Source organism: Heterodontus francisci, chromosome 14 (assembly GCF_036365525.1).
Source record: "Heterodontus francisci isolate sHetFra1 chromosome 14, sHetFra1.hap1, whole genome shotgun sequence".
Taxonomy (NCBI): domain Eukaryota; kingdom Metazoa; phylum Chordata; class Chondrichthyes; order Heterodontiformes; family Heterodontidae; genus Heterodontus; species Heterodontus francisci.
Window position 1 is genome coordinate 45,700,581 of NC_090384.1, and position 27,808 is coordinate 45,728,388.

At 40.9% G+C, this 27,808-nt stretch overlaps 1 protein-coding gene across 1 annotated transcript in view; it reads right to left on the reverse strand.

The window, feature by feature from the left end:
* ddb1 (damage-specific DNA binding protein 1) overlaps positions 1–27,808 on the reverse strand; it is a 149,321-nt gene that overhangs the window by 103,058 nt on the left and 18,455 nt on the right. The window contains exons 5-13 of the mRNA XM_068046122.1: positions 25,231–25,345; positions 24,180–24,277; positions 20,060–20,218; positions 19,437–19,520; positions 18,403–18,519; positions 17,145–17,247; positions 14,273–14,348; positions 9,891–9,999; positions 4,663–4,841 (exon numbers count right to left, since the gene is read on the reverse strand). Coding sequence (XP_067902223.1) covers positions 4,663–4,841; positions 9,891–9,999; positions 14,273–14,348; positions 17,145–17,247; positions 18,403–18,519; positions 19,437–19,520; positions 20,060–20,218; positions 24,180–24,277; positions 25,231–25,345 — 1,040 coding nt within the window. The remainder of the gene's footprint in view (positions 1–4,662; positions 4,842–9,890; positions 10,000–14,272; positions 14,349–17,144; positions 17,248–18,402; positions 18,520–19,436; positions 19,521–20,059; positions 20,219–24,179; positions 24,278–25,230; positions 25,346–27,808) is intronic.

Genomic DNA, 27,808 nt, shown 5'->3' on the forward strand with positions numbered 1-27,808 from the left:
GTCCCACCACAAACAGAATCGTATATTGTGATTGGGGGCTTTGACAGAAGCGGTCGGTCGTTAGAGGTCATCCACTTTGGTAGGAAGAATAGAAAGGCAGATAATTTAGATGGAGAAAGACTACAAAATACTGCAGTACAGAGGGATCTGGATGTTCTTGTACATGAAACACAAAACGTTAGCATGCAGGCGCAGCATGTAACTAGGATGGCAAATGGAATTTTGGCCTTTAATGCTAGGGGTTGGAGTTTAAAAATAGGCATGTTTTGTTACAACTGTACAGGGCGTTGGTGAGGCCACACCTGGAGTAATGCGTACAGTTTTGGTCTCCGTAAGGAAGGATATACTAGCAACGGAGGCAGTTCAGAAAAGGTTCACTAGGCTGATTCCTGGGGTTGTCTCATCAAGAACGGCTAAACAGGTTAGGCCTTTATTCATTGGAGTTTAGAAGAATGAGAGGTGATCTTATTGAAACATATAAGATTCTAAGGGGGCTTGACAGGGTAGATGTCTTTAAACTAAATAGTTGGGTGTAGGGTTCAGTTGCATGGAAAATTAGGAAGTCAAAGTTAAAGGAGTAGGTAGGATTGCAGGTTAGTGATAAGGCTGATTGTTACCAGAAAATAAAAGGGACAGAACGTGTGAACGTCATATTGCACCAAAAAATCGTACAACAGTAGGTAAATTTGATAATAGAACAAACTTAAAGGCTTTGTATCTGAATGCACAAAGCATTTGGAATAAATTAAATGAGTTAACAGCACAAGTCGGGACGAATTGGTATGATTTAGTGGCAATTACTGAGTTGTGGTTGCAGGAAAACCGGGTTTGGGAACTGAATATCCAAGGGTATTCAGTATTTCGGGAGGATAGGCAGGAAGGAAAAGGAGGTGGTGTAGCTTAGTTAGTAAAGGAAGAAATCAGTGCTGTAGTGGGAAATGATACAGGCACTGGAGATCAAGATGCAGAATCAGTCTGGGTAGAAATAAGAAATAGCAAGGGAAAGAAGTCCCTGCTGGGAGTAATCTATAGGTCCCCTAACAGTAGTCCCGTAGTGGGGTACAGTATTAACCAGAAAATACTGGGGGTTTGTAAGAAAGGTATGGGAGAGTTCATTGAATGTATTAGAGATTGTTTTTTGGAGCAATATGCTGTGGAACCAATCAGGGAGCAGGCTGTTCTAGATTTGATATTGTGTAATGAGGTGGGAGTGATTAATGATCGCATAGTTAAGGATCCTCTAGGGAAAAGTGATCATAGCATGCCAGAATTTCAAATTCAGTTTGAGGGCGAGAAACTGGAGTCCCACACTAGCGTTCTGGAGTTAAATGAAGGTAATTACATAGGCATGAGGACAGATTTGGCATTAGTGGACCGGGCAGGAAGACTAAACGGTAGTACAGTTGATGAGCAGTGGCAGATGTCTAAAGAGATATTCAATTCCTCCCAACTAAAATATATTTCAGAGAGGAAGGAAGATTCTAAGAGGGGGAAAAAACATCCATGGTTAAGCAAGGAAGTTAAGGATAACAAAGACAAAAACTACAGCACACCATAGTGCAAAGGCCAGTGGCAGGCTGGAAGATTGGGAAACTTTTAAAAATCAACAAAGGGTTAATAAAAAAGTAATAAAAAGAGCAAAGGTAAATTATGAAAGAAAACTAGCGCAAAATATAAAAACGGATAGCAAAAGTTTCTATAAGTATATAAAAGGGAAGAGTAGCTAAAGTGAATGTTGGTCCTTTAGAGGATGAGACAGGAGAGTTAATAGTGGGGAACACAGAAATGGCAGAGACACTAAATCAGTATTATGCCTCAGTTTTCATGGTGGAGGACACTATTACCATCCCAGTAGTATCAGGTAATGCAGAGGTTATAGAAAGAGAGGAACTTTGAACAATCACTTGGGAAAAGTACTGAGCAAACTACTGGGATTGAAGGCAGACAAGTCCCCAGGGCCTGATGGCCTACATCCTAGGATCTTAAAGGAAGTGGCAGTGGAGATAGTGGATCCATTGGTTATAATATTCCAAAATTCTCTGGATACGGGAAAGGTTCCAATGGATTGGAAAAAAGCTAATATAACGCCTATTCAAAAAGGGGAGGCAGAAAGTAGGAAACTATAGACCAGTTAGTTTAACAACCGTCTTTGGGAAATTATTAGAATCCATTATTAAGGAAGTAATAACAGGACATTTAGGAAGTCAAAATGCAATCCATCAGAGTGAGCATGGTTTTATGAAGGATAACTCATGTTTGACTAATTTGCTCGAGTTCTTCGAAGCTGTAACAAGCTAAGTGGATAACGGGGATCCTGTAGATGTAGTTTATCTGGATTTCGAGAAGGCATTTGATAAGGTGCCGCACAAAAGGTTAATACACAAGGTAAGATCACATGGGGTCAGGGGCAATTTATTAGCTTGGACAGAGGATTGGCTAACCAACAGAAAACAGAGTTGGGATAAATGGGTCTTTTTCTGATTGGCAAGATGAAACGAGTGGGGTGCCATAGGGTTCGGTCCTTGGGCCCCAGCTATTTACAATCTATATTAATGACTTGGATGCAGAGTTTTTTATTTTTTTATTTTATTTAGAGATACAGCACTGAAACAGGCCCTTCGGCCCACCGAGTCTGTGCCGACCAACAACCACCCATTTATACTAACCCTACAGTAATCCCATATTCCCTATCACCTACCTACACTAGGGGCAATTTATAATGGCCAATTTACCTATCAACCTGCAAGTCTTTTGGATGTGGGAGGAAACCGGAGCACCCGGCGAAAACCCACGCAGACACAGGGAGAACTTGCAAACTCCGCACAGGCAGCACCCAGAATCGAACCCGGGTCGCTGGAGCTGTGAGGCTGCAGTGCTAACCACTGCGCCACTGTGCCGCCCCTTTTTTTTATAAATTCAGCACCATTTCTAAATTCACCGTTGCTGCACAATACTTTCGGGAAAGAAGGTACTATAGCCAAATTTGCAGGTGACAGTAAAATAGGTGGGATAGTAAGTTGCAATAAAGAAATAAGAAATTTACAAATGGATATGGATAGGTTAGGTGAATGGGCCAAAATTTGGCAGATGGAGTTTTAACGTGGTTAAGTGTAAGGTTATCCATTTTGGTCGGAAGAATAGAAAGGCAAACTATCTAAATGGAGAGAAACTTCAGAGTGCTTTGGTGCAGAGGGATCTGGGCGTCCTCGTGCATGATTCGTTGAAAGCTTGTATGCAGGTACAGCAGGTAATAAGGAAGGCAAATGGAATTTTGGCATTTATTGCTAAAGGAATAGAATATAAAAGTAGGGAAGTGTTGCTGCAACTGTACAAGGCATTAGTGAGACCGCACCCGAAGTATTGCGTACAGTTTTGGTCCCCTTACTTGAGGGGGGATGTAGTTGCACTGGAGGAAGTTCAGAGAAGGTTCACTAGATTGATTCCAGAGATGAGGGATTTGTCTTATGAAGAGAGATTGAGCAGTTTAGGCCTTTACTCCCCAGAGTTGAGGGGAGATCTAATTGAGGTAGAGAAGATGATTAAGGAGATTAACAGAGTAGACGTAGAGAGGATGTTTCCTCTTGTGGGGCAAACCAGAATGAGAGGTCATTGTTTTAGGATAAGGGGTAGCAGATTTAAAACAGATGAGGAGAAATTACTTCTCTCAAAGGGTCGTGAGTCCGTGGAATTCACTACCCCAAAGTGCGGTGGATGCCGGGACATTGAGTGAATTTGAGGAGATAGACAGATTTTTAATTTGTAATGGGTTGAAGGGTTATGAAGAACGGGCAGAAAAGTGGAGTTGAGGCCAAGATGAGATCAGCCATAATCATATTGGACGGCAGAGCAGGCTCGCGGGACTGAATTGCCAACTCCTGCTCCTAGTTCTTATGTTGAGAATATGTTTCCACTGGTGGGGGAATCCTGAACTAGGGGACATGGTTACAGAATAAAGGGGGTACGCATTTAAAACTGAGGTACGAAGGAATTTCTTCTCTCAGAGGGTGGTGAATCTCTGGAATTCTCTACCCCAGAGTTGTGGAGGCTAGGTCACTAAATGTATTTGAGGAGGTAGATAGATTTTTGAAATCTCGGGGAGTCGAGGGGTATGCAGAGCAGGCCCGAAAGAGGAGTTGAGGCCTGGGACAGATCAGCCATGATCTTATTGAACAGCAGGGCAGGTTTGAGGGGCTGAATGACCTACTCCTGCTATTTCTTATATGAGAACGGCGGGTTGGAGTGGCGAGCAGCTGGGAGCAAGAGAGAATGGTGGGATGAAGCAGCAAGCAGACAGGTGCGGGGAAGAGGGATAGCAATCGCTAAAGGGAGTGGGGTACTGTTGGGGGGAGAAAAGAGAGGGAGGGTGAGAAGTGAGGCAACACTAGGACATCATTACTTGGCAACGTTGTCACGCACATGCACAGATTCATACAAGAAAGCTGGCGCACTGATGAGGTCGGTGATGCTCTGTGCATGCTGTGTTGTCAGGAGACACTCTGCTTTATAAATGCAAATTCTTTCTTCAATGGGTATGGGCCATAGCACAAAACTGCCCCCACCCCCTCTAATTTGACACTAATAGGCAAATATAAATTGAGGGGTCACAGAGTGGCTGGTATGAAATGGAGAAGTCAATGGTCACCATTACAATGGATTGATTACCTGATTTGTTTGAGCTCTTTAGGGTGGATCTCAAGGTAATACAATACACGGCCCACTGCCACCACCACCTGGCTGTTATTACAGGATGCAACACTGATATTCTTTCCATTTGGTTCCTTCCACTCACTAACCAGTGATTTGGGTTCTTGGCTGACCAGTCGCACCGAACCAGACGTTATCTGCATAGCATAACTGTTATTAGTACTTGAAAGGCACTAAGCTCTAAGTAAATGTTACAAATGGCATTGAACATTGGATTGCATGTAGGGAATACAAGTCAATGACTCATCATCAAACAGACTAAAATTACCATGCATAATACAAAGATTTTTTGGAAGGAAAGGCCCAAACACCCAAATTTGGACACAAATTACTGAAGCATTGGAGCTGAGGTATATATGCATAATGCAGAATTTTAACTTCCCAAGGATTTAATAGTCCAATGGTGGACCCGCCATTATTGAGGGCAAAACAGTTGAGTCACTGCTGTAAAGGAATAGCTCTAAATAGCTGGGTAAGTATCTAAGGTAAGAAAGGTCTCCAGTTTATTTTCATAGTAAGTAGTGTTTTTTTTCAGGGAGTTCTGTAGTAACAAAGAAGGGCACAAGAGCAATTGATATTATTTGATATTAAGCATCTTCCAAAAGGTTTAATTTAAAGGGTTAAATCATGGCAGGAGAGCTCAAAGCTGTGGTGTGCTCCATGTCAGAAGCCAGGAACATTTCCAGTGCCCGGGACCAGCATGTGTGCAGGAAGCATCTCCAGCTACAGCTCCTGGAAGCCCGGGTTTGGGAGCTGGAGCAGCAGCTGGGGACACTGTGGACCATCCACGAGGCGGAGAGTATCATGGATAGCACATGTAGAGAGGTGGTCACACTGCAGGCTCAGACTCCACAGGCAGGAAGGGAATGGGTGACCAACAGGCAGAGCAAGAGGACTAGGCAGGCAGTGCAGGAATCTCCTGTGGCTATTCCCCTGCAAAACAGATCTACTGCTTTGGATACTGTTGGGGGGGAAATGGCCTCTCGGGAAAGCAGCAACAGTCCAATTCATTGCACTACGGTTAGCTTTGCTGCACAGGGGAGAAGTAAAAGGCATGGGAATGCAATAGTTATAGGGGATTCAATTGTAAGGGGAATAGGCAGGCGTTTCTGTGGCCGCAAATGAGACTCCAGGAAGGTATGTTGCCTCCCTGATGCTAGGGTCAAGGATGTCTCAGAGCGGTTACAGGACGTTCTGAAGGGGGAGGGTGAACAGCCAGTGGTCGTGGTACACATTGCAAGGTGACCAGGGATGGGAAATGAACGTCCAAGGATATTCAGTATCCAGGAAGGACAGAAAAAAAGCAAAAGGCAGTGCAATTGCATTGCTGGTTACAGAGGAAATTAACACAATAGTGAGGAAAGATATTAGCTCTGACGATGTGGAATCCGTATGGGTACAGCAGAGAAACACGAAGGGGCAAAAAACGTTAGTAGGGATTGTATACAGGCCCCCAAACTGTAATGGTGATGTTGGGAATGGCATTAAACAGGAAATTAGAGACGCATGCGATAAAGGAACATCTGTAATTATGGGTGACTTTGATCTGCATATAGATTGGGCAAATCAAATTAGTCACAATACTGTAGAGGAGGAATTCTTGGAATGTATACGGGATGGTTTTCTGGACCAATATGTTGAGCAACCAACTAGAGAACGGGCCATCCTAGACTGGGTATTGTGTAATGAGAGGGGAATAATTGACAATCTAGTGGTGAGACCCCCCCTTGGGGATGAGCGACCATAATATGACAGAATTCTTCATCAAGATGGAAAGTAACGTAGCTGATTCTGAGACTAGGGTCCTGAATCTTAGTAAAGGAAACTACTAAGGTATGAGGCGTGAGTTGGCTATGACGGATTAGGAAACGTTACTTAAAGGGATGACGGTGGATAAGCTATAGCAAACATTTAAAGAGCGCATGGATGAACTACAACAATTGTTTATTTCTGTCTGGCGCAAAAGTAAAACAGGAAAGGTGGCAAACCATGGCATACAAGGGAAATTAGAGGTAGCATTAGATCCAAGGACGAGCCGTATAAATTTGCCAGAAAAAAACAACAGACCTGAGGATTGGGAGCAGTTTAGAATTCAGCAAAGGAAGACCAAGGGATTGATTAAGAAGTGGAAAATAGAGTACGAGAGCAAGCTTGCGGGGAACATAAAAACTGACTAAAATTTTCTACAGGTATGCGAAGAGAAAAAGATTGGTGAAGACAAATGTAGGTTCCTTACAGTCAGAAACAGGGGAATTTATTATGCAGAACAAAGAAATGGCTGACCAACTAAATGCATACTTTAGTTCTGTCTTCACAAAGGAGGACATAAATATCAAACCAAAAATGTTGGGGAACACAGGGCTTAGTGAGAGAGAGGAACTGAAGGAAATCAGTAAGAGTAGAGAAATGGTGTTGGGGAAATTGATGGGATTGAAGGCCGATAAATCCCCAGGGCCTGAAGGTATGCATCCCAGAGTACTTAAGAAAGTCGCCCTAGAAATAGTGGATGCATTGGTGGTCATCTTTCATGATTCTAGAGACTCTGGAACAGTTCCTACAGATTGGAGGGTAGCTAATGTAACCCCACTATTTAAAAAGGGAGGTAGAGAGAAAGCAGGGAATTATAGACCAGTCAGCCTGATGTCAGTAGTGGGGAAAATTCTAGAGTCCATTATCAAAGACTTTATAGCAGAGCACTTGGAGAACAGTGGTAGAATCGAGCAGAGTCAGCATGGATTTACAAAAGGGAAATCATGCTTGACAAATCTACTAGAATTCTTCGAGGATGTAACTAGTAGAGTTGATGAGGAGGAGCCAGTGGATCTGGTTTATTTGGACTTTCAAAAGGCTTTCGACAAAGTCCCACATAAGAGATTAGCGTGTAAAATTAAAGCGCATGGGATTGGGGGTAGCGTATTGCGATGGATAGAAAATTGGTTGGAGGACAGGAAACAAAAGAGTAGGGATAAATGGGTCTTTTTCCGAATGGCAGACAGTGACTAGTGGGGTACCGCAGGGATCAGTGCTAGGACCCCAGCTATTCACAATATATATTAAGGATTTAGATGAAGGAACTAAATGTAATATCTCCAAATTTGCAGATGACACAAAACTGGGTGGGAGGGTGAGTTGTGAGGAGGATATAGAGAGGCTTCAGGGTGATTTGGACAAGTTGAGTGAGAGGGCTAATGCATGGCAGATGCAGTATAATGTGGATAAATGTGAGGTTATCCACTTTGGTAGCAAAAACAGGAAGGTAGATTATCTGAACGGCTATAAACAGAGTGGAGAATATGCAGCGAGACCTGGGTGTTCTCGTACACCAGTCGCTGAAAGTAAGCATGCAGGTCCAACAGGTGGTAAAAAAGGCAAATGGTATATTGGCCTTCATAGCGAGAGGATTAGAGTACAGGAGCAGGTGTGTCTTGCTGCAATTATACAGGGCCTTGGTGAGGCCAACCTGGAATAGTGTGTGCAGTTTTGATCTCCTTATCTGAGGAAGGATGTTCTTGCTGTGGAGGGAATGCAGCGAAGGTTTACCAGACTGATTCCTGGGATGGCAGGACTGATGTATGAGGAGAGATTGAATCGGTTAGGATTATATTCGCTGGAGTTCAGAAGAGTGAGGGGGGATCTCATAGAAACCCATAAAATTCCAACAGGACTTGGCAGGGTAGATGCAGGAAGGATGTTCCCGATGGTGGGGGAGTCCAGAACCAGGGGTCATACTCTCAGGATACGGGGTAAACCATTCAGGACTGAGATGAGGAGAAATTTCTTCACCCAGAGATTGGTGAGTCTGTGAAATTCGCTATCACAGAAAGCGGTTGAGGCCAAAACATTGTATGTTTTCAAGAAGGAGTTAGATATAGCTCTTGGATCTAAAGGAATCAAAGGGTATGGGACGAAAGCGGGAACAGGTTACTGAATTGGATGATCAGCCATAATCATAATGAATGACGGAGCAGGCTCAAAGGGCCGAATGGCCTACTCTTGCTTAGTGAGACAGAGGAACTATTTTCTATGTTGCTATGAAAGATTTGTAGACATTATAAATTACTGTTTTCTAACACTGCATTTAAATAAGGAGACTATCAATAACTATATCCTTGATTTAGTCTTTAGCAATGACCTTGATGTATTATCATACCTCAGTGTAGGAAAACACACAGCCAAAGTGACCAAAACATTAGATTCAGTCGGACAGGGGATTTTTCATCAGGCCAACTGGGCAAGCTTATTAGGTCAGGATAGTGATAATACAAATGAAAAATGAAATATCTTTCAAACCAATGTAATGGAAAAGGAAGCTTGTCCAGGTCTTGCTGCATGCAGGCACTGACTGCTTCTTTATGGGTAATTCCGAATGGAGCAGAACATTATGTCTTAAGAATAAGATGATAGTGGTTGTTAGAAGCCAACCATTTTTCTTTGTGCTAGGTATAACTCCAGCCATTGGAAAGCTTTCCCCCGATCCCCGGTGACTTCAGTTTTACTCAGGCTGCTTGGTGTCACACATTGGTCAAATGCTGCCTGGATGTCAAGGGCAGTCACTCTCACCTCTCTAACTCAGGTCTTATGTCCATATTTGGGCCAAGACTGAGGAGGTCTACAGTTGAGCAATACAGGCAGAAAACAAACTGAGCATCAGTGAGCATATTATTGGCGACTAAGTACCACTTAATGGTATTGTTGACAGCGTTCCATCACTTTGCTGATAGGGCAGTCACTGGTTGGTTTAGATTTGCCCTGTTTATGTGGACAGGGCATAACTTGACAATTTTCCAGATTATTTCCCCATTTTTACAGGAAGCAGTATACATATTCAGAGAAAGAATTATCCAAACTAGTACTACAAGATTAGAAAAAAATAAATTAGGATAAAGGAAGGTAGTTGTTATGGAATGCTTATTATGCAATACCCTCTGGTTACAGACAACTTGAGGCATAAGATTTCAAACTGGGGCCTTATGGTATTTGATTTCTATGTCTGGCTATCTGTTTACTTGGCGTCACATTCTAATATTATATACTAATTTTTTTTTAAATGCTGCAATAATAGCACTGTTTCCTTTAGGTAACTGATATTGCCCATCAGAAGTTAGGATGGGGAGCCTAGATTTTATGAACTGGAGGATAAACCTGTTTCCACTTAACACAAATATTACACCTAGAGTCTTTCTCACCTGAATGAGCTGCTGATGGGCCACATTTCCACAGTAGAAGGTCTGTTGGTCGTCAACAAAGCCTGGCATTTCAGTCTCTTCCACTTCCTCCCCATTAAGCATCAGCACACTGCAGTGACAACAAACACCAGTTCGTGAAAATAAATGCTCGGTCAGCTTCTTCAGTCATATTTCCCTCTCCAAGTTCTCTCCGTTTTGGCTGCTCTACCACCCTCAGACTGCTGGGTAGACTGCAGCCCATTTAAGTGGAATCTTCCATTCAAGGAGAATACTAGATCAGCAAGTTATGGCTGGGGAGGATGGTGATGAGAGCTTGGAAAAGGCAGATTAGGCAGAAAACAGCAAGCGAGCGCAAGACCCGGAAGCCATAAAACAGCGGCAGTGGCAGGAAACAGCGAGAGAGAACAAGACTAAGAGGCCATAAAACAGCAGTGGCAGCAGCAAACAGCGAGAGACAGGATTAATTAATGACCTTTTAGTGAAGGCCCCCGTAGACAGCATCAACCATAATATGATTGAATTTTACATTCAGTTTGGGGTAAGAGTAGGTCTAAGACTAGCATTTTAAACTTACACAAGGGCAATTATAAGGGCATGAAAGCAGAGCTAGCTAAAGTGGACTGGCAAATTAGGTTAAGGGATTGGTCAATAGAGATGCCGTGGCAGATATTTAAGGGGATATTTCAGAATACACACATTCCAACGAGAAAGAAAAATTCCAAGGGGAGGACTCACCACCGGTGGTTAACTAAAAATTTTTTAAATAGTATCAAACTTAAAGAAAAAGCATATAATTGCGCAAAGATGGGTGGCCAGTCAGAAGACTGGACAGAATACAAAAAGCAGCAAAGAACGACTAAAGGATTAATGAGGGAAAAATTAGAGTATGAAAGGTAGCTAGAATATAAAAACAGATAGTAAGAGCTTCTAAAAATATTGTTTTTTTATAAAAGAGTTAACAAAGTGAGTGTTGGTGCTATAGAAAGTGAGTCTGGGGAATTCATAATGGAAAATAAGGAGATGGCAGATGAAATCAACAGTTATTTTGCATCGGTCTTCACAATAGAGGATACAAGTAACATCCCAGAAATCGCTGTAATTCAGGAAATGGAAGGGAGGGAGGAACGCAAGAAAACTACAAACACCAGGAAAGAGGTACTGAGCAAATTGTTGGAGCTGCAGGCTGACAAGTCCCGGGTCCTGATGGGCTTCAGCCTCAGGTCTTAAAAGGAATGGTTAGTGAGATAGTTGATGTGTTAGTTTTAACTTTCCAAAATTCCCTTTATTTGGGGAAGGTTCCATCAGATTGGAAAATAGCCAATCTAACTCCTTATTTCAAAAAGGGAGACAGAAAGCAGGAAACTACAGGCCAGTTAGCTTCACATCAGTCATAGGGAAAATGTTAGACACTATTAAAAAGACGTTATAGCAGGGCACTTAAAAATTCAAGGTAATCAGGCAGAGTCAACATGGTCTTGTGAAAGGGAAATCATATTTCACCAATTTATTGGAGCTCTTTGAAGAACTAACATGTGCTGTGAATAAAGGGGAACTGGTGGACTTTCTGTACTTAGATTTCCAGAAGGCATCTGATCAGGTGCCACATCAAAGATCATGGTGTAGGGGGTAACATATTGGCATGGATAGAAGATTGGCTAGCTAACAGGAAGAGAGTAGGCATAAATGGGTCATTTTCTAGTTAGCAAGATGTAACAAGTAGTGTGTCACAGGGATCTGTGCTGGGGACTCAACTTTTTACAATTTATATAAATGACTTGGATGAAGGGATCAAAGATATGGCTCCTAAATTTAATGACACAAAGATAGGTAGGAAAGTAAGTTGTGAAGATGAATTAAGGAGGCTACAAAAGGATATAGATAGGTTAAGTGAGTGGGCAAAGATATGGCAAATGAAGTATAATGTGGGAAAATGTGAAATTATCCATTTTGGCAGGAAGAATAAAAAAGCATATTATCTAAATGGTGAGATTGCAGAGCTCTGAGATGCAGAAGAATCTGAATGTCCCAGTGTATGAATTGCAAAAGGTTAGTATGCAAGTACAGCAAGTAATTAGAAAAGCTAATAAAATGTTACTGTTTATTGCGAGGGGGATTGAATACAGAAGTAGGGAGGTTATGCTTGTTATACAGGGCTTTGGTGATACCACATCTGGAGTACTATGTACAGTATTGGTCTCCTTATTTAAGGAAGGATGTAAATGCGTTGGAAACCGTTCAGGAGGTTTACTAGACTAATATCTGGAATGGGCAGGTTGTCTTACGATGAAAGGTTGGACAGTCTGGGCTTGCATCTGCTGGAATTTAGAAGAGTAAGAGGCGACTTGACTGAGACCTATAAGATTCCGAAGGATCTTGAAGACAGGGTGGATGTGGAAAGGATGTTTCTTCTTGCGGGAGAATCTAGAACTAGGGGTCACTACTTAAAAATAAGGGGTCGCCAATTTAAGACAAAGATAAGGAGAAATGTATTCTCTCATAGGTTGAGAGTCTTTGGAACTCTCTTCCTCAAAAAGCAGTGAAAGCAGAGTCTTTGAATATTTTTAAGGCAGAGGTTGACAGATTCTTGATAAGCAAGGTGGTTATTGGGAGTAGGCAGGAATATGGAGTCAAGGTTACTATCAGATCAGCCATGATCTTATTGAATGGTGGATCAGGCTCAAGGGGCCGAGTGGCCAGTCCTGCTCCTAATTCTTATGTTCTATGTATGTTCGTAGGAACCCACTCATACCCACCCCACCCCCCCAGGTAAGATGAAAAGCAAACACTTAATCACTGATCACACAAATCTAATGGGAATGCAAAATGTCAGTGAAACCAACTTATTTTTACCAAATATAATCAAACTCATTCACTTTCTAGCTCTGTGCTTCTAATTACTCAGTCAGCTTCTGATCCCATCTGTACTGTTGCAAGAAATTACTTGCACAGAGGAAACTAGGCAAGTGAAGGAGGACAAAAGATAAATTCTGTTCTAGTCTTTACCACCATCAAGAATGGTGCATTGAGTCAAAAAAATAGACAAAAGGGGGAGCTAAATAAAAGAGTCATTACAAAATATGTTCAACATATGATAAGACATCAACTACCTGAGGGGGATAAAAACTTAGCAGGCCAGTTCATAAGTATAGTTTTTTATTTTCTTTCATTTGTTGGTGGAATTGTATCCATTTAATGTGCTCTTCTGTTCGCATTGATTGGATTGTTCCAGATGTTGTTTTCCTAGAAGTTATTTTAATATATGACTTAGTCCCTGGACATCTATTTTGCTGAGTGTTTTTGGGGAAAAAGAAATTACCCTAATTTTAGCCTCATCATCTGTTCCATCATTTCAGTAGCATTTTAGTTTTAGTCTCTGGAAACATTGGAGTCAAAACATTAGTTTTTGTCCATATTTTTGTTCAACTTTTCCAAAATATTTTCAAAATTTATATTTTCAAAAACTTAATTGTTTTCATTTCATACAAATCGCAAGAAACGCTGAGAAATAAACTGGAGCTTGAATGATTTATTCATCCATTTGAGCTTCTATCCCCAAATTTGTGCACCACTGGTCAGTATTAAATTAAATGTAATCTCTTGAATAAATTTAGTTTTCATCTCAATTCTTCAACACTAAACTTTGGTCTCATTTTGTTTCCTTCATAAGAAGGGCAACCTGGTTTATGGTGACTAGACAAGAAAAACTCCAACGTTCTTATGCAATAAAACTACTAAGAAATGCTTGCAAAGTGATGTTCTAATTAAACCAATAGTGCCTGATTAAGGCTCTTGGGAAGTTGTCACAAAGGGGAAGTGCTGAGTTACTATAGTATAGGTAGGCTGCATGTTGTGTTATGTAATCATCCTTCACTCACTTAATTTTGCTGGAGAAATTGTTCTGCTTTATCGAGGATGTTGCTGTAGTTTTGGTCATGGGTTCAGTTTGTCGTGGTTTGCAGAAACTCCTTTTAAATAGACTGTTTGCTGAGTAAATAGACTTTGTTCACGATAAAATAGACTGTTTATTCTAAGTACCTCCTGATCTCTGACTCATTAGCTGATAGGGTATCAACAGACAATCTGGTAAAAGTAGTTTGCCACTGGGAAGGTGCAAGTGCCTTGGAAAATGCGCTAACATCTTTCATTCATAACTGCCTATTTGGAAGCCACAAAAGTGATAACAACAGGTTTCAATTCCACGCTGGCAAAGTTTTCCTCACAGAAACATTCACCATGAAGCTCTCATTCTGAAATAGTTACAATATAAATTGGTCACTTTTCCAACTAACCACTGTCTCAAGTTTAACGTCATTTGATAATGCTAAAAACTTGAAAGACGACAATGCCCTAAATAAGAAAAAAGTTATGAAACAGCTCCTTACCGAGTTTGTCCAACAAATGAGAGTACTAACATGTCATCAGTATCACGAGTGGAATCAGAACGTAGTGGCCAAAGACCTGAGAAGGGACAGAACAACCAGGAAACAAGAGAAAGGCTTACATTATAAAGTACTATAACATGCATGTCATAAATATTTCAAATAATCAAAGCAGACATTATGCACACAGCTGAATCCGTTTTTCGAAGCTATTAGCTCAGAGAGGAATGTAGGCCAAGACAAGAAAGCTCCCGGCTCATCCTGAAATAGAATCACTGGATCTTTAATGGTCAATGAAAAACCAAAACAGGCAAACTAAGCTTTGATTTAGCATCCAATCTGATGGACAGCATCTCCAATAATGTAGCAGTCCCTCAGTAATTCCTAGCACAATCAAAAAAGTACAATTGCCAAAAATTACGTAATTAGGAAAACAAGACTGCACAAATTCCCTCTTCCTAACTTTCTTCCTTTCTCTCAAGTACCTGTCAAGCTGTTTTTTATTTGTTCAGTGGATGTGGACATCGCTGGTTAGGCCAGCATTTAGTGCCCATCCCTAATTGCCCTTCAGAAGGTGGTGGTGAGCTGCCTCCTTGAACAGTCCTTGGGGTGTAGGTACACCCACAGTGCTGTTAGGAAGGGAGTTCCAGGATTTTGACCCAGCAACGGTGAAGGAATAGCGATATAGGTACAAGTCATAATGGTGTGTGGCTTGGAGGGCAACTCGCAGGTGGTGTTCCCATGCATCTGCTGCCCTTGTCCTTCTAGGTGGTAGAGGTCACGGGTTTGGAAGGTGCTGTCAAAGGAGCCTTGATGAGTTGCTGCAGTGCATCTTGTAAATGGTACACACTGCTGCCACTGTGCATCAGTGGTAGAGGAAGTGAATGTTGAAGGTGGTGAATGGGGAGCCAATCAAGCGGGCTGCTTTGTCCTGGATGGTGTCGAGCTTCTTGAGTGTTGTTGGAGCTGCACCCAACCAGGCAAGTGGAGAGTATTCCATCACACTCCTGACTTGTGCCTTGTAGATGGTGGACAGGCATTGGGGAGACAGGAGGAGAGTTATTCGCTACAGAATTCCCAGCCTCTGACCTGCTCTTGTAGCCACAGCATTTATGTGGTTGGTCCAGTCAAGTTTCTGGTCAATGATGACCCCCAGGATGTTGGTATTGGTGTACAGTTCCAAACAACCTCTGGTACCTCAACAAGTGCCCATTCTTCATGTGTGAGCCTTGACGTTGAAGGACGATTTTTACAACTGGTTATAGGAATAACATTGGAAGTTGTCTAACTTTGGGGATGCACATGGCAAAATCTTTAACAATTAGATTTTCACTAAGTTTTTCACCAGTTATCAGCTGATCACTGAAGCTAATCAGATGCTTAGATGTTTTCTATTTAATTAACGAGCTCCCCCACCCCCACTCCTCCCCCCACCCCCCCAAACTGTGTTGAAGGTAAGCGCACCACATTTTGTAATACTACACCTGACAGGGCAAAAGATTGCATTTCAATCCCTGCAAACTGCATAATGAGTTGATCACAGCTGAGGTGGCAGTTGGGCTGAAACGGCTGACCTCAGTGCACTTCGGACAATGACGGAAAGAGACAAAGAGTCAAAGTTCCTGATCCGGGCAGATCATTCACAAAAAATGGCTATCTAAACAAGCAATCAGCGCATGTGGAGCCACAAGCCAACCAGGGTCTGCAACATCCAAAAAGGGAAAAAGATTTACCCAAGAGTTTCTGTTACATTCACATGTTGGATACAATTAAAATCCACAAGATTAGTTAAGACATCAGATACAGAACACTGAAGTCAACAATCACCTTGTCTATGTAGGATGGGTATTTGGAGAAGCAAAGCAAGCAAGACTGTCAATCAAAATCTTTTCAAAACCATCAAACACCTGAATAAAATTCTAATGTGCCACTGAACTGTTTATAAAATGTGCTCACTCTCAGTAAAAAGTGGACGCTTTCTATTCAGTGATTTTTATTTTGACAGTAGTAGACTGCTATCACCATTGCTCTCTAACATCTATGCAGAAACCATGATAAAAGCACTAGGTGAAGTACAGAAAAGGTATCAAAGTAGGTGGTCAAATGGTGACGGTAGTGAGATTTGCAGATGACCAGGCCCTAGGGCTAGCACAGCAGAAGATTTACAGATACTAATGGATAGAATGAAGTGAACACTTAGAGAATGAAAATTAATGTAAAAAATACAAAATTGGAAGATTGGAAGAAATAATGGTGGGAAAGCAGAGGTCAAGATAAATGGTCAACAGCTGGAAAAGGTATCACAATTTAAGTACCTGGGGAAGCATCTTGTCAGAAGATAATTACCGCCATCAAGAAAGCAGAGCTAGAATAGCAATGGCAAAGAATGCATTCCCCAAACAAAGAATTGTTCAGTATAGGAATAAGTAGAGATCTTAAGACAAGAATTTTTGAAACTGTGATTTGGAGTGTTTTCTTGTACGGGGCTGAAAGGTGGATCTTGAGAAAAGCAGACATCCAAAAATTCGACAGTTGTGAAATGTGATTCTGGAGAAGGATGGAACAGGGCACTTGGAGAGAACATTAGAGCAATGAAGAGGTTCTCAGGATGATGGAGGAGAATAGATCACTCGTAAATATCAAGAAAAGGCAACAAAGTTGTATTGTCCACAATCAAAGGCATGAGAACTTGCAGGAGATGGTTACTGAAGGATGATGAGAGGAATGTAGACCAAGAGAAAGAAAGAGAATGATGTTAGGACAACTTGAAATTGGAAATGAGGCTCCTACCAACAACTGAAGAGGAAAGCACAAGACCGCGAAGTGGGAAGAAATGAGCAGAGGACCTGCCTTCAGGCAGATCGCTGTAACATACCCTTAATACCAGGAAGATCAATGCTAGCGTGTTCATGGATCCCAATTCCATTCCGAATTATTCTCAGAGAGCCTTCTTTAAATGCTCCTGAACAGGTAACCAGCTGTATTAAGAAAAAGATCACACAATCAATCACACGCACACACAACATCCCAACAAAACACAGATTTGGATAACCATGCTAACCAAAAGGGTTAGAACCACATTTCACCAGGTGCATTTTCACTGCTTCATGATTGAAGTTGCCAAGACTTTGTCTTTCCTTTTACAAATTAACAAATTTTGTAAGAGCAATAATTTTTAAAAAGAAAACATTTTGGTAATTTTCTCCCTTCTTGACTCTTGCTTTGATGCAGTCCCATGGGCACTTGCCACATTTCTGTATCTCATCGAAGTGGCCACTCATGTTTGAGTCTAGACAGAGAGTGTTGGTAAGCTATTTGACCATGAAAGACTTCAGACGCAAACCCAATCTTATCTTCATTCAATGTCCACCCAGACATTGGTTTATCTGGGTCAGAAATGTAGGCTGATTTTCTCTCAAACATTTAACCACTTTTTTTGTGTGTAACTCGCACCTTGTGAATAACTTGTTCTTAATTTCCACAGTAGAAGCATGTCTCCCTTTGGAGTTTCTTGGAAGATTTAACTTTCTCCCTCCCTAGTCCATCAATAACGAGGTCAATTGTAGTTGCCGCTCCCGCATGCCCCCACTGGTGCCCTTTCCCAACTGAGGTCAGCTAGCTCACTAATAATATCCAACAGCAGTACACTCTAGCTGACTCTAGCTACAGAAATCAAATATCCTAACAGAACACTGAGCTGCACAGCAAATAATCTTCTCAGGGCTCACTGGGTTCCAACATCATCAAGTCTTGAGTAGCAAATAAGCAAAATCAACCCCTCTCCTGCAAAGAGAATACAGACTAATACAAGGAGGAAGATAGGAAGACATCACTGGCTTTGAGCACCATAGCTGTCGTGATCCAAACAGTCACCCCCAGAAAAAATAGAATATCCTTCAGCATCTCTGACCAACTACTCCATCCTGATCCTCAAGCTTGTACCAACAGGCACAATCATGCTGACAGACTCTTTACATCAATGTACACTCCTTATAAATGTCATGCAAAAGACTTTACAATTGCACTGTGAGAAAATGTACAACAGTGAACGGAAGATCAGCTCACAACCTCAAATCACAAAATTGTCAAACACAGAATAGTAAAGAATAGTAGGCAGAAACCCTCCACCTTACCTGTCCCTGTCCTTGCCTTTCCAGATCCACCACACACATGTCCACAATAGGACCTAAATTGGTGAAAGTTTCCATGCCAGCAACATAGGACCCCTGCTCATTGCTATCCACGTTTAGCTGCAACAAAGACAAAGATTTAAACTGAATATTTTTTGTTAAAATGTTTCATGCCACTTGAATTTGCATGTTCAATGCACTGTGCAAGTATCCTAAGTAAACCTAACATTGGCTTGTGTTTGTACTTCTGAAATGCACTAGTTATGGTGGAGCAAATGAATTTTTGTGTAATCTCAAAAACCACATTAACTCATGTTTACTATTTGCTGAAGCTTCCCACGTGGTCAACAACGACAGGTTGTCCACAAAGCAGCTGAATATATTTAAATCAACTGCACATCACTGAGTCCCCTTGAAACCAAAGTGCTCCATAAACCAGATGTGAAACATGCCATGGCACCAAACTTTATGAAAGGAATGCTTGGATTCCACACAATGATGACCCCAATTTCAGCTGTCCCATCAGCAGGTTCCAAAGGAAAGCTAAAATCAGAGGGCTAATCATCCTGGTCAGTTTCATGCTTGTTGCAGCAGTAGAGGCCGAGGAACCAGTGCATGGAAACTCAAGAGGTCAGAAATAAAAACTTATCAGGGGAACAGAATGCTGCACATGATAACTTAGGAGTAGAAAAATAACTTAAAATATATGCAACAAAACATATTGCTGATGTCCATAGTATAATGTTACTGACTGATGATTTCCTCCTCTCATGTCAAATACTTTCCCAGATAGTGGAGAGGGGCAACGTCACGCTCGGCCTCTTGTTACTTTTGAACTGAATACAGAGGGTATGCAAGTAGTGCCTCTTAACACTCCCCATGTCAGAGATGTAAGACCACAAACTCACTACAATGAAGCATCCACTCAATGCCACAGTTATTAGTCCAGTAGCATGCTGTGCCAAGTTAATAAGATGACATATGTGTGAAACATGCAACTGTAGCAGAGTGAGTGCTATTGTAATTAAGTTACTTACTTTAACAAGCTGAGAATCTCCAAGACGAGACCCAACAAATACAACTCCATTATCCAAGTATGTCAAACATTCTGCAATAGATGTCTGTAGAGGACAGGTGATATTTAGCACAATAGAATGAGATTTATGTGTGTATAATTCATTATCTGAACTAAGTTATTCATTCTAAATGCAGACAATGCTTCTGAGAATAGAACTACCAAGATGAAAAGTTTTGCATGCTGCAGAATAACAAACCCATCAAATTACTGGTGGGTGTAATAGACACCATTAAATCTGGATTCATTGTTACCTAGCTAGTCAATCGCAAAAAAAAAAAATTCCATCTTAACAGTATGATTAGAACAAAATAACTAGTGTAGAACTAGAACTACTGATTTCCCTTAAAAGATTTAAGCCTACAAATTACTGTTGGCAAATATTAGATGAATGCTTAACACGTTCATGACACTTTTTCATCCGTTAGTTTAATGCAGATTTAACCCATTTATTTTAAATGCACTAAGTCTTTGTTAAAATAGTAGAGTAACATCATAGGAGCATGTTAAGTTGCTAATATCCTAGGCTTTAGTAGCAAACAAATAGTCGCACTTTTATTAAAGGGGCAGTGTTACAGTGCTGACCTCTCCTAGCAGTTCTACACGCAAGTCTTTGACAGTGATGTTTCCATCCATTTGTTCCTCCCTCTCCAGTAACAGCATAAACAGACGACCTTCCATATCTCCCAGCAGGTACCGTGAACCATTGGGATCCACACGGTTGTGGCAAACAATCGTGCTTTGCTGTCAGGGGCGAGGGGGAAAAAGAATTAGAACCTATTCGCAATCAAAATAGTACTCGAAGGCCATACTCTTCCTAAACAAACCAGAGATTTGTCAACAGCAATTCATTCCCACTTGTAATTCAACATGCAGCTACCTCAGTTAATGGGAAATGAGGAGCTATGATGTTGTTTTGTCAGTACACGGGTTAATTAAACCTTTGAATCCAAATTTACAGTACAGTTCGCTTTTATATCCTTTGCTAGTCCTCATTACAGAACAAATCAACATGTCGTTACACTACATGGTTATACCAAAAGTTAAAAACAATTTTATATAAGAATAAACTCATAAATCCTTTGCAATAACTTAATAAGCTGAATGTCTCACCAACAAGCTTCCTTTCTGTTGCTAACAAGATCAGTATACCTCATTTTGTTATCTCATCACATTTCTTTCCTGGTGCTTTTGGTTGCTGTGATTCTGTTAACCAAGAGCTTGTCCTTGATTCTGCACCCCTCAGCACTGACCTCACCACATACATTTCATGTTTTACATAGATCTTCTCTTCTGCAGAAGTAGCATCCTTGCAATCGATATGAATAATTACAGTTTCCTCACACTTGGAAATAGCACACACTGGCAAGTCTTTAAGCAGTTTATCTCATTAAAATATATTCACGATGAGGTGATTACTTCTTGAAAGGGTATTAAAACTGTGCATGTAGTACCGAGGGAATGCTGCATTGTCTGAGGTATTATCTTTTGGATGAGACATTAAACTGAGACCCTATCTGCCCACTATAGCACTAATCAAAGAGCAGGCCCAGTGTTCTGGTCAATATTTATCCCTCAACCAACATCATTAAAAAAAAATCAGGTCATTTATCTAATGGCTGTTTGTGGGACCTGGCAATGTGCAAATTAGTTGCCATGGTTACAGTTTCTACACTCCACACTTAACTGGCTGTAAAGCACCTTGAGATGTCCTGTGGTCATGAAAGACACTATTTAAATACAGGTCTTTATTTCTGCTTCCAATTTTCTCTCCTTCACCTGACTCATGGTGGGGTACAGATCTACCGGCTCCATCCGCCCTCCAATATGTCACCCAAGAGGCCATTTTCATGGGTAACTTGAGTATTGACAGGCAGGGTAACATAACAGTCATCAAAAAATGTAACTGTAACTGATTTTTTTCAGTCGTAGATCAGGGCAATGAAGTCAACTGTCACAACCTTAGTAGAGTTCAGTTAAATCAACACAAAATCTAGTGTCTTCACAGCCCTATGGCTCAGTACTGCACAGCATGTAATGCTTTTACCCAGCAAACTAAGAAAAGAGTGAAACAACATATCGATCAGCAAACTTAGCACATTATTATTGGTTTCACAATGTAATTATTAAATGCAGGGTTTAGAAACAAACAGCCAAACACCATGAGGAAAATATATTTATGTGCCTACTTGCTTGTGAATTGCATAATCCAGTCCCAAGTAAAACTAGAAATAAGTGGCTATTCAAGTATGCAACTTATTCAACTGGAGTCTAGAGAGCAACGTATAGGGTCCTGTTTATTCCCACCAACACTCGTCATTTGTGACAATTAGTGTACTGGTTCCAATATAAAGATATCAATCTTAAACCAATATATTTTAATATTATGCATTACAATTTTTCTGTTCTACCCAAAGCCTCAAACTGCTCCCACCGCTACCATCAGTGACAAACTTGTACCCACCAGTACTACAGTATTACACAGTTCAAAATGTTCTCTAATACAAACCACATGCAGAACGGTAGAATCTATAACTGTACAAATAAGCGTTTTCCACAGTTCAAACAGACATAGTACAAGAATTTCAGGCACCCACAATGAGAATTCATTGCATCTGTATCTGTCTTAAAAGTACTTTTTCCAAAGAAAAGATATTAGGCTAACATCCAACAGGAACAGAATAGTATTATGGCTCATGATTTTTTTAAACTTGCAAGTTGTGGGGTCTGTAAGTCACATCCATTCTTCCAGATGCAGAGACAATTAGAGTACAAATGCAAAAACTAGATTTAACCCATGCTCCTAATTCTACATTTGCCTAGAATTTGCAGAGTTTCTGACAGCAAAATGTCAGTGTTCGCTGTCATTGCCACTCTGAACCTGACCACAACTTCAAGACTTAGCACAAGTGTAAATTAATGCAGAAATCCTGAAACTGGTCCGTCACTCACTACTCCACCACAGACCGCATTTTGAACCACCCACACAGCTGGCATTAAATGAAATCTATTGATTTGACGAGAACTTCCCCTTTTCCGCTCTGATATCGCTGTTAGAAACCCCATTAAAAGTTAAGCCTTGTTAAATGAGGTGTAATTGGGTTTTTAACAGCAATCTGAGGAATCGCTACTGCTGAAAAACCAATCTGATCTGGAAAATATCATTTTTTATATTTGTAGAATATTGTTAAATGTCTCCATTATGAATAATTTCTAGATTTTTTAAATAAGTTTTTTTTTTTAAAATTCATTCATGATATTTCAGCTTCTACCTTAACCTCTGAGTCCCAATCTTTATTTTGCTCTTTGTGCTTTTCATTTCCTGGTTAACCATCAGTGAGAATTCTTTAATGTGAATGGCTGCTTGGACAGCTTGATGGTGTAACTGCAGTTCAACGCTGGGAATTCCCATTAGACAACACTATAATCAACTGCACATCGAGACAGTTCAAGGTCTCACCATGGAGATCACTAGATCTCTCAGTGAGGCTTTCTTTTGAGGAAAGCGGAGTGCACCATTGCTTTATTGCTGACTGCAAAATCCAGGCCAATAGATGCTGGCTCAGACAGTAACGCTCAAATACCCTGTTCCCAAAGCTGAAGATGGAACAAGACTGTAGTGTGAAGTTCCTCGACACCAGATCCCTGAAGCGTTTTAATGTTTTTGACAGTCTTTGCTATCAACTGCACTGTCCTATTAGCAAAAAAACTTATATCAGAAACCTCCCATTTCAAAAATAAAGAAAAACAGAATTTGCATTTATATAGCACCTTTCTTGTGGTTAGAAGGTCCCAAAATGTTTGTCAATTAATAATTTTTATAGTGTAGTCACTGTTATTACATAGGCAAGTGTGGCAGCCAATTTGTGCACAGCAAAGTTTCAAAAACACAAAGTGACAATGACCAGTTAATCAGTTTTAATGGTACCAGTGTGGCATAAATGGCGATCAGGACACAATATCATGGGCTCTTTTACATCCCCCAAATCGAGTCTCAGCTTAAAACTTCATCCGAGAGGCGGTATCTTGAAAAATGCAGCACTCCCTTAATAACGCAATGAACCGTCAGCCTAGATTATGCATTCAAATTTTGCCTATGGGGCTTGAACCCACTACCTTCTGACTCAGAGGCAACAGTACTACTATTGATCTAAACTGACAATATAACGCTGAGAGGCGATCCAGAATGACGAAGCATTGGAAAGCTCTCTATCAGTAGGGTAAGCAGTGCCACCCAACCAGGGTTTTATTTTGCAGGGAGAATAAGCAAGGAGTAAAAGAGGTCTGGCACCTCGATCACCTTCCATATCAGTTCAACTCCTGGAAGCACTGGGTCTTTCTCTATAATATGGACCAGGGAAGAGAATATAGTGAAGACCCAATATCACAGATCTCTGCGAGACCTGTAAGGATGTGTTTGACAACAAACAAATATTGGTGTCATACTTTTCAAAGTAAAGGATAGTACTTTGGCTACATGGCCGCAAAAAAAAAAGTAAGCCAGAAGCACCGCCCTGCTTCTTGTTGACAGTTTTTTTTAAATATAAAGGAACCTGAATGAATGACAAAGGACCATAATGCAGAAGGCTGGAAACAAGAGAGTACACAAGATAAATCAAGTCATGCACATATTACCCAACTAAAGTTTCAAAGGGTTTCCATTATTGCACACGGAATTTCTGTAATCCTTGCTGATATTTCCTACCTTGATAGCTGGCGGTGCAATTGCGAGGTACTTGTCTCCATTGTGGTATGTAATGGATTCTTGGCCTATGATGAGTGCTCCTCCAAATGGTTCTGGAACTGAACAGAAAACACATGATATATCAACTCAGTACTATAATGCAACTATTCTTTGCATTTTACTTTTATTCAAGATGGACTGGTTTAACTCAACCACTCAGCGATGCCAGGGAGCAAGGCTAATCAACTTTAAAAGAAAATTAAGCAAGAATTGATATTTCGTGAGACAGCACAGTGAATATAAAATGGAACAACAGCTCCCAATCAGCGAAATACAGGGCAGCTCTAGGATTGAAGAGGAAGAAAACTTTAGAAATACCCTACTTAAGCAAGTAGGGCTATCAGTGGTTTAGTAGTTTAATGCACACTCTGATATGATACTAAAAACCATATGGACCAAGAGGGTCTCATTTTCAATCCCTGGTCTCCAGTGAGTTAGCTGATCGCAGCTTAGCAAAACTAGGAATGTTGCAATTGGCTAACGAAGGGAAAATAATAATCAACCAGGATTGCTATTCCTGACTTCTATTTAGTGACCCCTGCCAGAAGGTGCAGGAGCATGTACATTAGTTAAGAATAGGATCAGGCTTTGTTGTGATGCCATTCATGGTTGACTAGGCTCACAACCAAAGATTCCTCTAAACTTCTCTTTGTTGTGTACAGCTGTATATTTCAATGAGCAGTATCTTTCAACTTTTCTGCACAATTGCGCAGGAATCTTAAACTGGCAGCTTGAAAGCAGCCTGCTCGATACCTTCACGATTGCTGCTCAACCACACAGCCTGGCAGCTTACAGGGAATATTTCTCACAACACTTTGTTCAGTCTCTAATATACAATATAGTTATTTGCTTTGCTTCCTTGTGCAGTTTTGTACCCTATTATTGTAACTTGGGGGAAATCATCAGTATCTCAGCCGCATTGCTTTTAACTTCTGAAACCTGATGGGCATAAATGGTGAAAGTGGAATATTCCTGAGCATTTTCTTTTTCCAAAAAGAGGAAAGATATCAACCTGCAATGACCATTGATGCCTCAGCCTCCACATTTTCCTGTTTCCAGGGTCCCTTGTTGAATTCTTTCTCTCGCAAAGACACTTCATAGGTCTTTACATGACGACCCTGGGGATCCTAAAAGAGAGGGAGTAGAACGTTTAAAAAGGAAGTTTAAAATGAATCAATAAGTTGGCAAGTACCCATGAAACATGTCCCTGACCTTGGCTCCACCCCTGACAGTACAACCAAGCAAAAGTAAAGCACCTACATCCAGCTCTAGAAACGGAGAAAAAGAAAACGCAAAAATCCACTGCTTTTCTGCACATTACTGCATTGAGTTATGGAATACCAGAGGCCCAGGATGACTTCACCTGCTTGCTTCACCAATGATCGTAGCAGCCATAAAAATAGTATATACGGGGAGAGGGGGAACCACACTAAATGGAACAGAACCTGCAGGGCTGGGGTAACATCGGGACCAAGCAGAAATTAATGTTGCGTCTTTTCAAACATACAATAGGATGCTGGTCCAAAAACACACAGTAAAATGAAAAAAATTACAAAAATGTGAAAGCAAGTTATTGTAAACCTCAACACTTTGTCACTTAACATTTAGTCAATTTTATGCTCATCAAGCTACCTGGTTCAGGCATCCAGTATTTCCAGGTACTTTTAATATTTTATACAAAACAGGTTAGGTAAAAAGCAAAGCTCTGTTTACTCTGCTGCAACAACGTGCCCTCACCTGAACCTCGGGACAGCACCTTCAAATACACCGATGTAACTTTTTTTTCATTTCCCGCCCAGTGCACCTCTGAATAGGACTGCCAACTAGAGCTGAAATAAGCGCAGTTCTACACTGTGAGCCCTATCTGCCTTTCCTCTTATTACGGCTTTGCCTATAGAAAGCCTTCTTAATCGCCCTTCGTTTTTCTTACTGGTTTGAGGGTAAGGAAAGAGACATACTAAGTACATGGATAGCAGGGGAGAGCATGACAAGGGAGAATATGAAGAAATTAAAAGAAAAATCATAAAAGCAATTAGGAAGGCAAACAGGAACGATAAAATTAAACCATTAAGGAACAAATATTTTACAGGCACAAATAAAAATAGTAAAGTTGCGATCAGAATAGGGCCACATAATCATGGACAGGATAATATCACAGGCAATAGAAAAATGGCAGAAGTATTAAATAATCACTTTGCTTCAGTATATACCAGGGGAACTGGACAAGTGGACATGCCAACGGATGAGATTAGAAATGAGATAACTATTTCAAATTTAAAAAGAGCTGAAATATTAAATAAACTACTCACTTAAAAATGATTAAACCCCTGGTTCAGATGGATTACATCTGAGCATTTTAGAAGAATCTAGTGAAGAGATAGCAGAGGCAGAAGACTGGCTGATAGTTAACAGTACACCTATATCTGGCCTTCATTGCAAGAGGATTCGAGTACAGGAGCAAGGATGTCTTACAGCAGTTATACAGGGCCTTGGTGAGGCCACATCTGGAATATTGTGTGCAGTTTTGGTCTCCTTATCGGAGGAAGAATGTTCTTGCCATGGAGCGTGTGCAAAGATGACTTACTAGGCTGATTCCTGGGATGGCAGGATTGACGTATGAGAGATTGGGTCGACTAGGCCTATATTCACTAGAGTTTAGAAGAATGAGAGGGGATCTCATAGAAACCTATAAAATTCTAACAGGACTAGACAGGCTAGATGCAGGGAGAATGTTCCCGATGGCTGGGGAGTCCAGAACCAGGGGTCAGTCTCAGGATATGGGATATGCCACTTAGAACAAAGATGAGGAGAAATTTCTTCACTCAGAGGGTGGTGAACCTGTGGAATTCTCTACTGCAGAAAGCAGTGGAGGCCAAGTCATTAAATATATTCAAGAAGGAGATCGATATATTTCTTAATGCCAAAGGGATCAAGGGATATGGGGAGAAAATGGGAACAGGGTACTGAATTAGACGATCAGACATGATCTTTTTTGAATGGCAGAGCAGGCCCGAAGGGCCGAATGGCCCAATCCTGCTCCTATTTTCTATGTTTCTCTATTTAAGGGAGACAGAACATGCCCGGGGAACTACAGACCAGTCAGCTTCACATCGGTTGTAAAAAAAAATGAACTCCTTATTGAAGGAGAGAACAGAAGAACATCGAGAAACCAAAAATATAATAATGAATTGCCAGCATGGATTTCAAAAGGGAAAGTCTTGTTTGACCAACCTCATTGAATGTTTTGTAAGAGTTAACAGAGTAGACAAGGGCAATTCAATAGATATAAATTATGTAGACTCTGGCTTCCATAAGATACCACAAAATACACTAATAAAGGTCAGAGAATGCAGATTCAGGGGACAAATAGTAGAATGGATATCTAACTGCCTTCAGAAAGCAGAGTAGAGGTAAAGGGTAGTTAATCAGACTGGCAGAAGGTGGGAAGTGATGCGTCACAAGGATCAGTACTGGGGCCACTGCTTCTCTCAATTTATATTAACTATTTAGACTTTAGAATCAAAAAACACAACTTCTAAATTTGCAGATGACACCAAATTGGAAGGGGATAGACAGTGGTGAGGAGAACC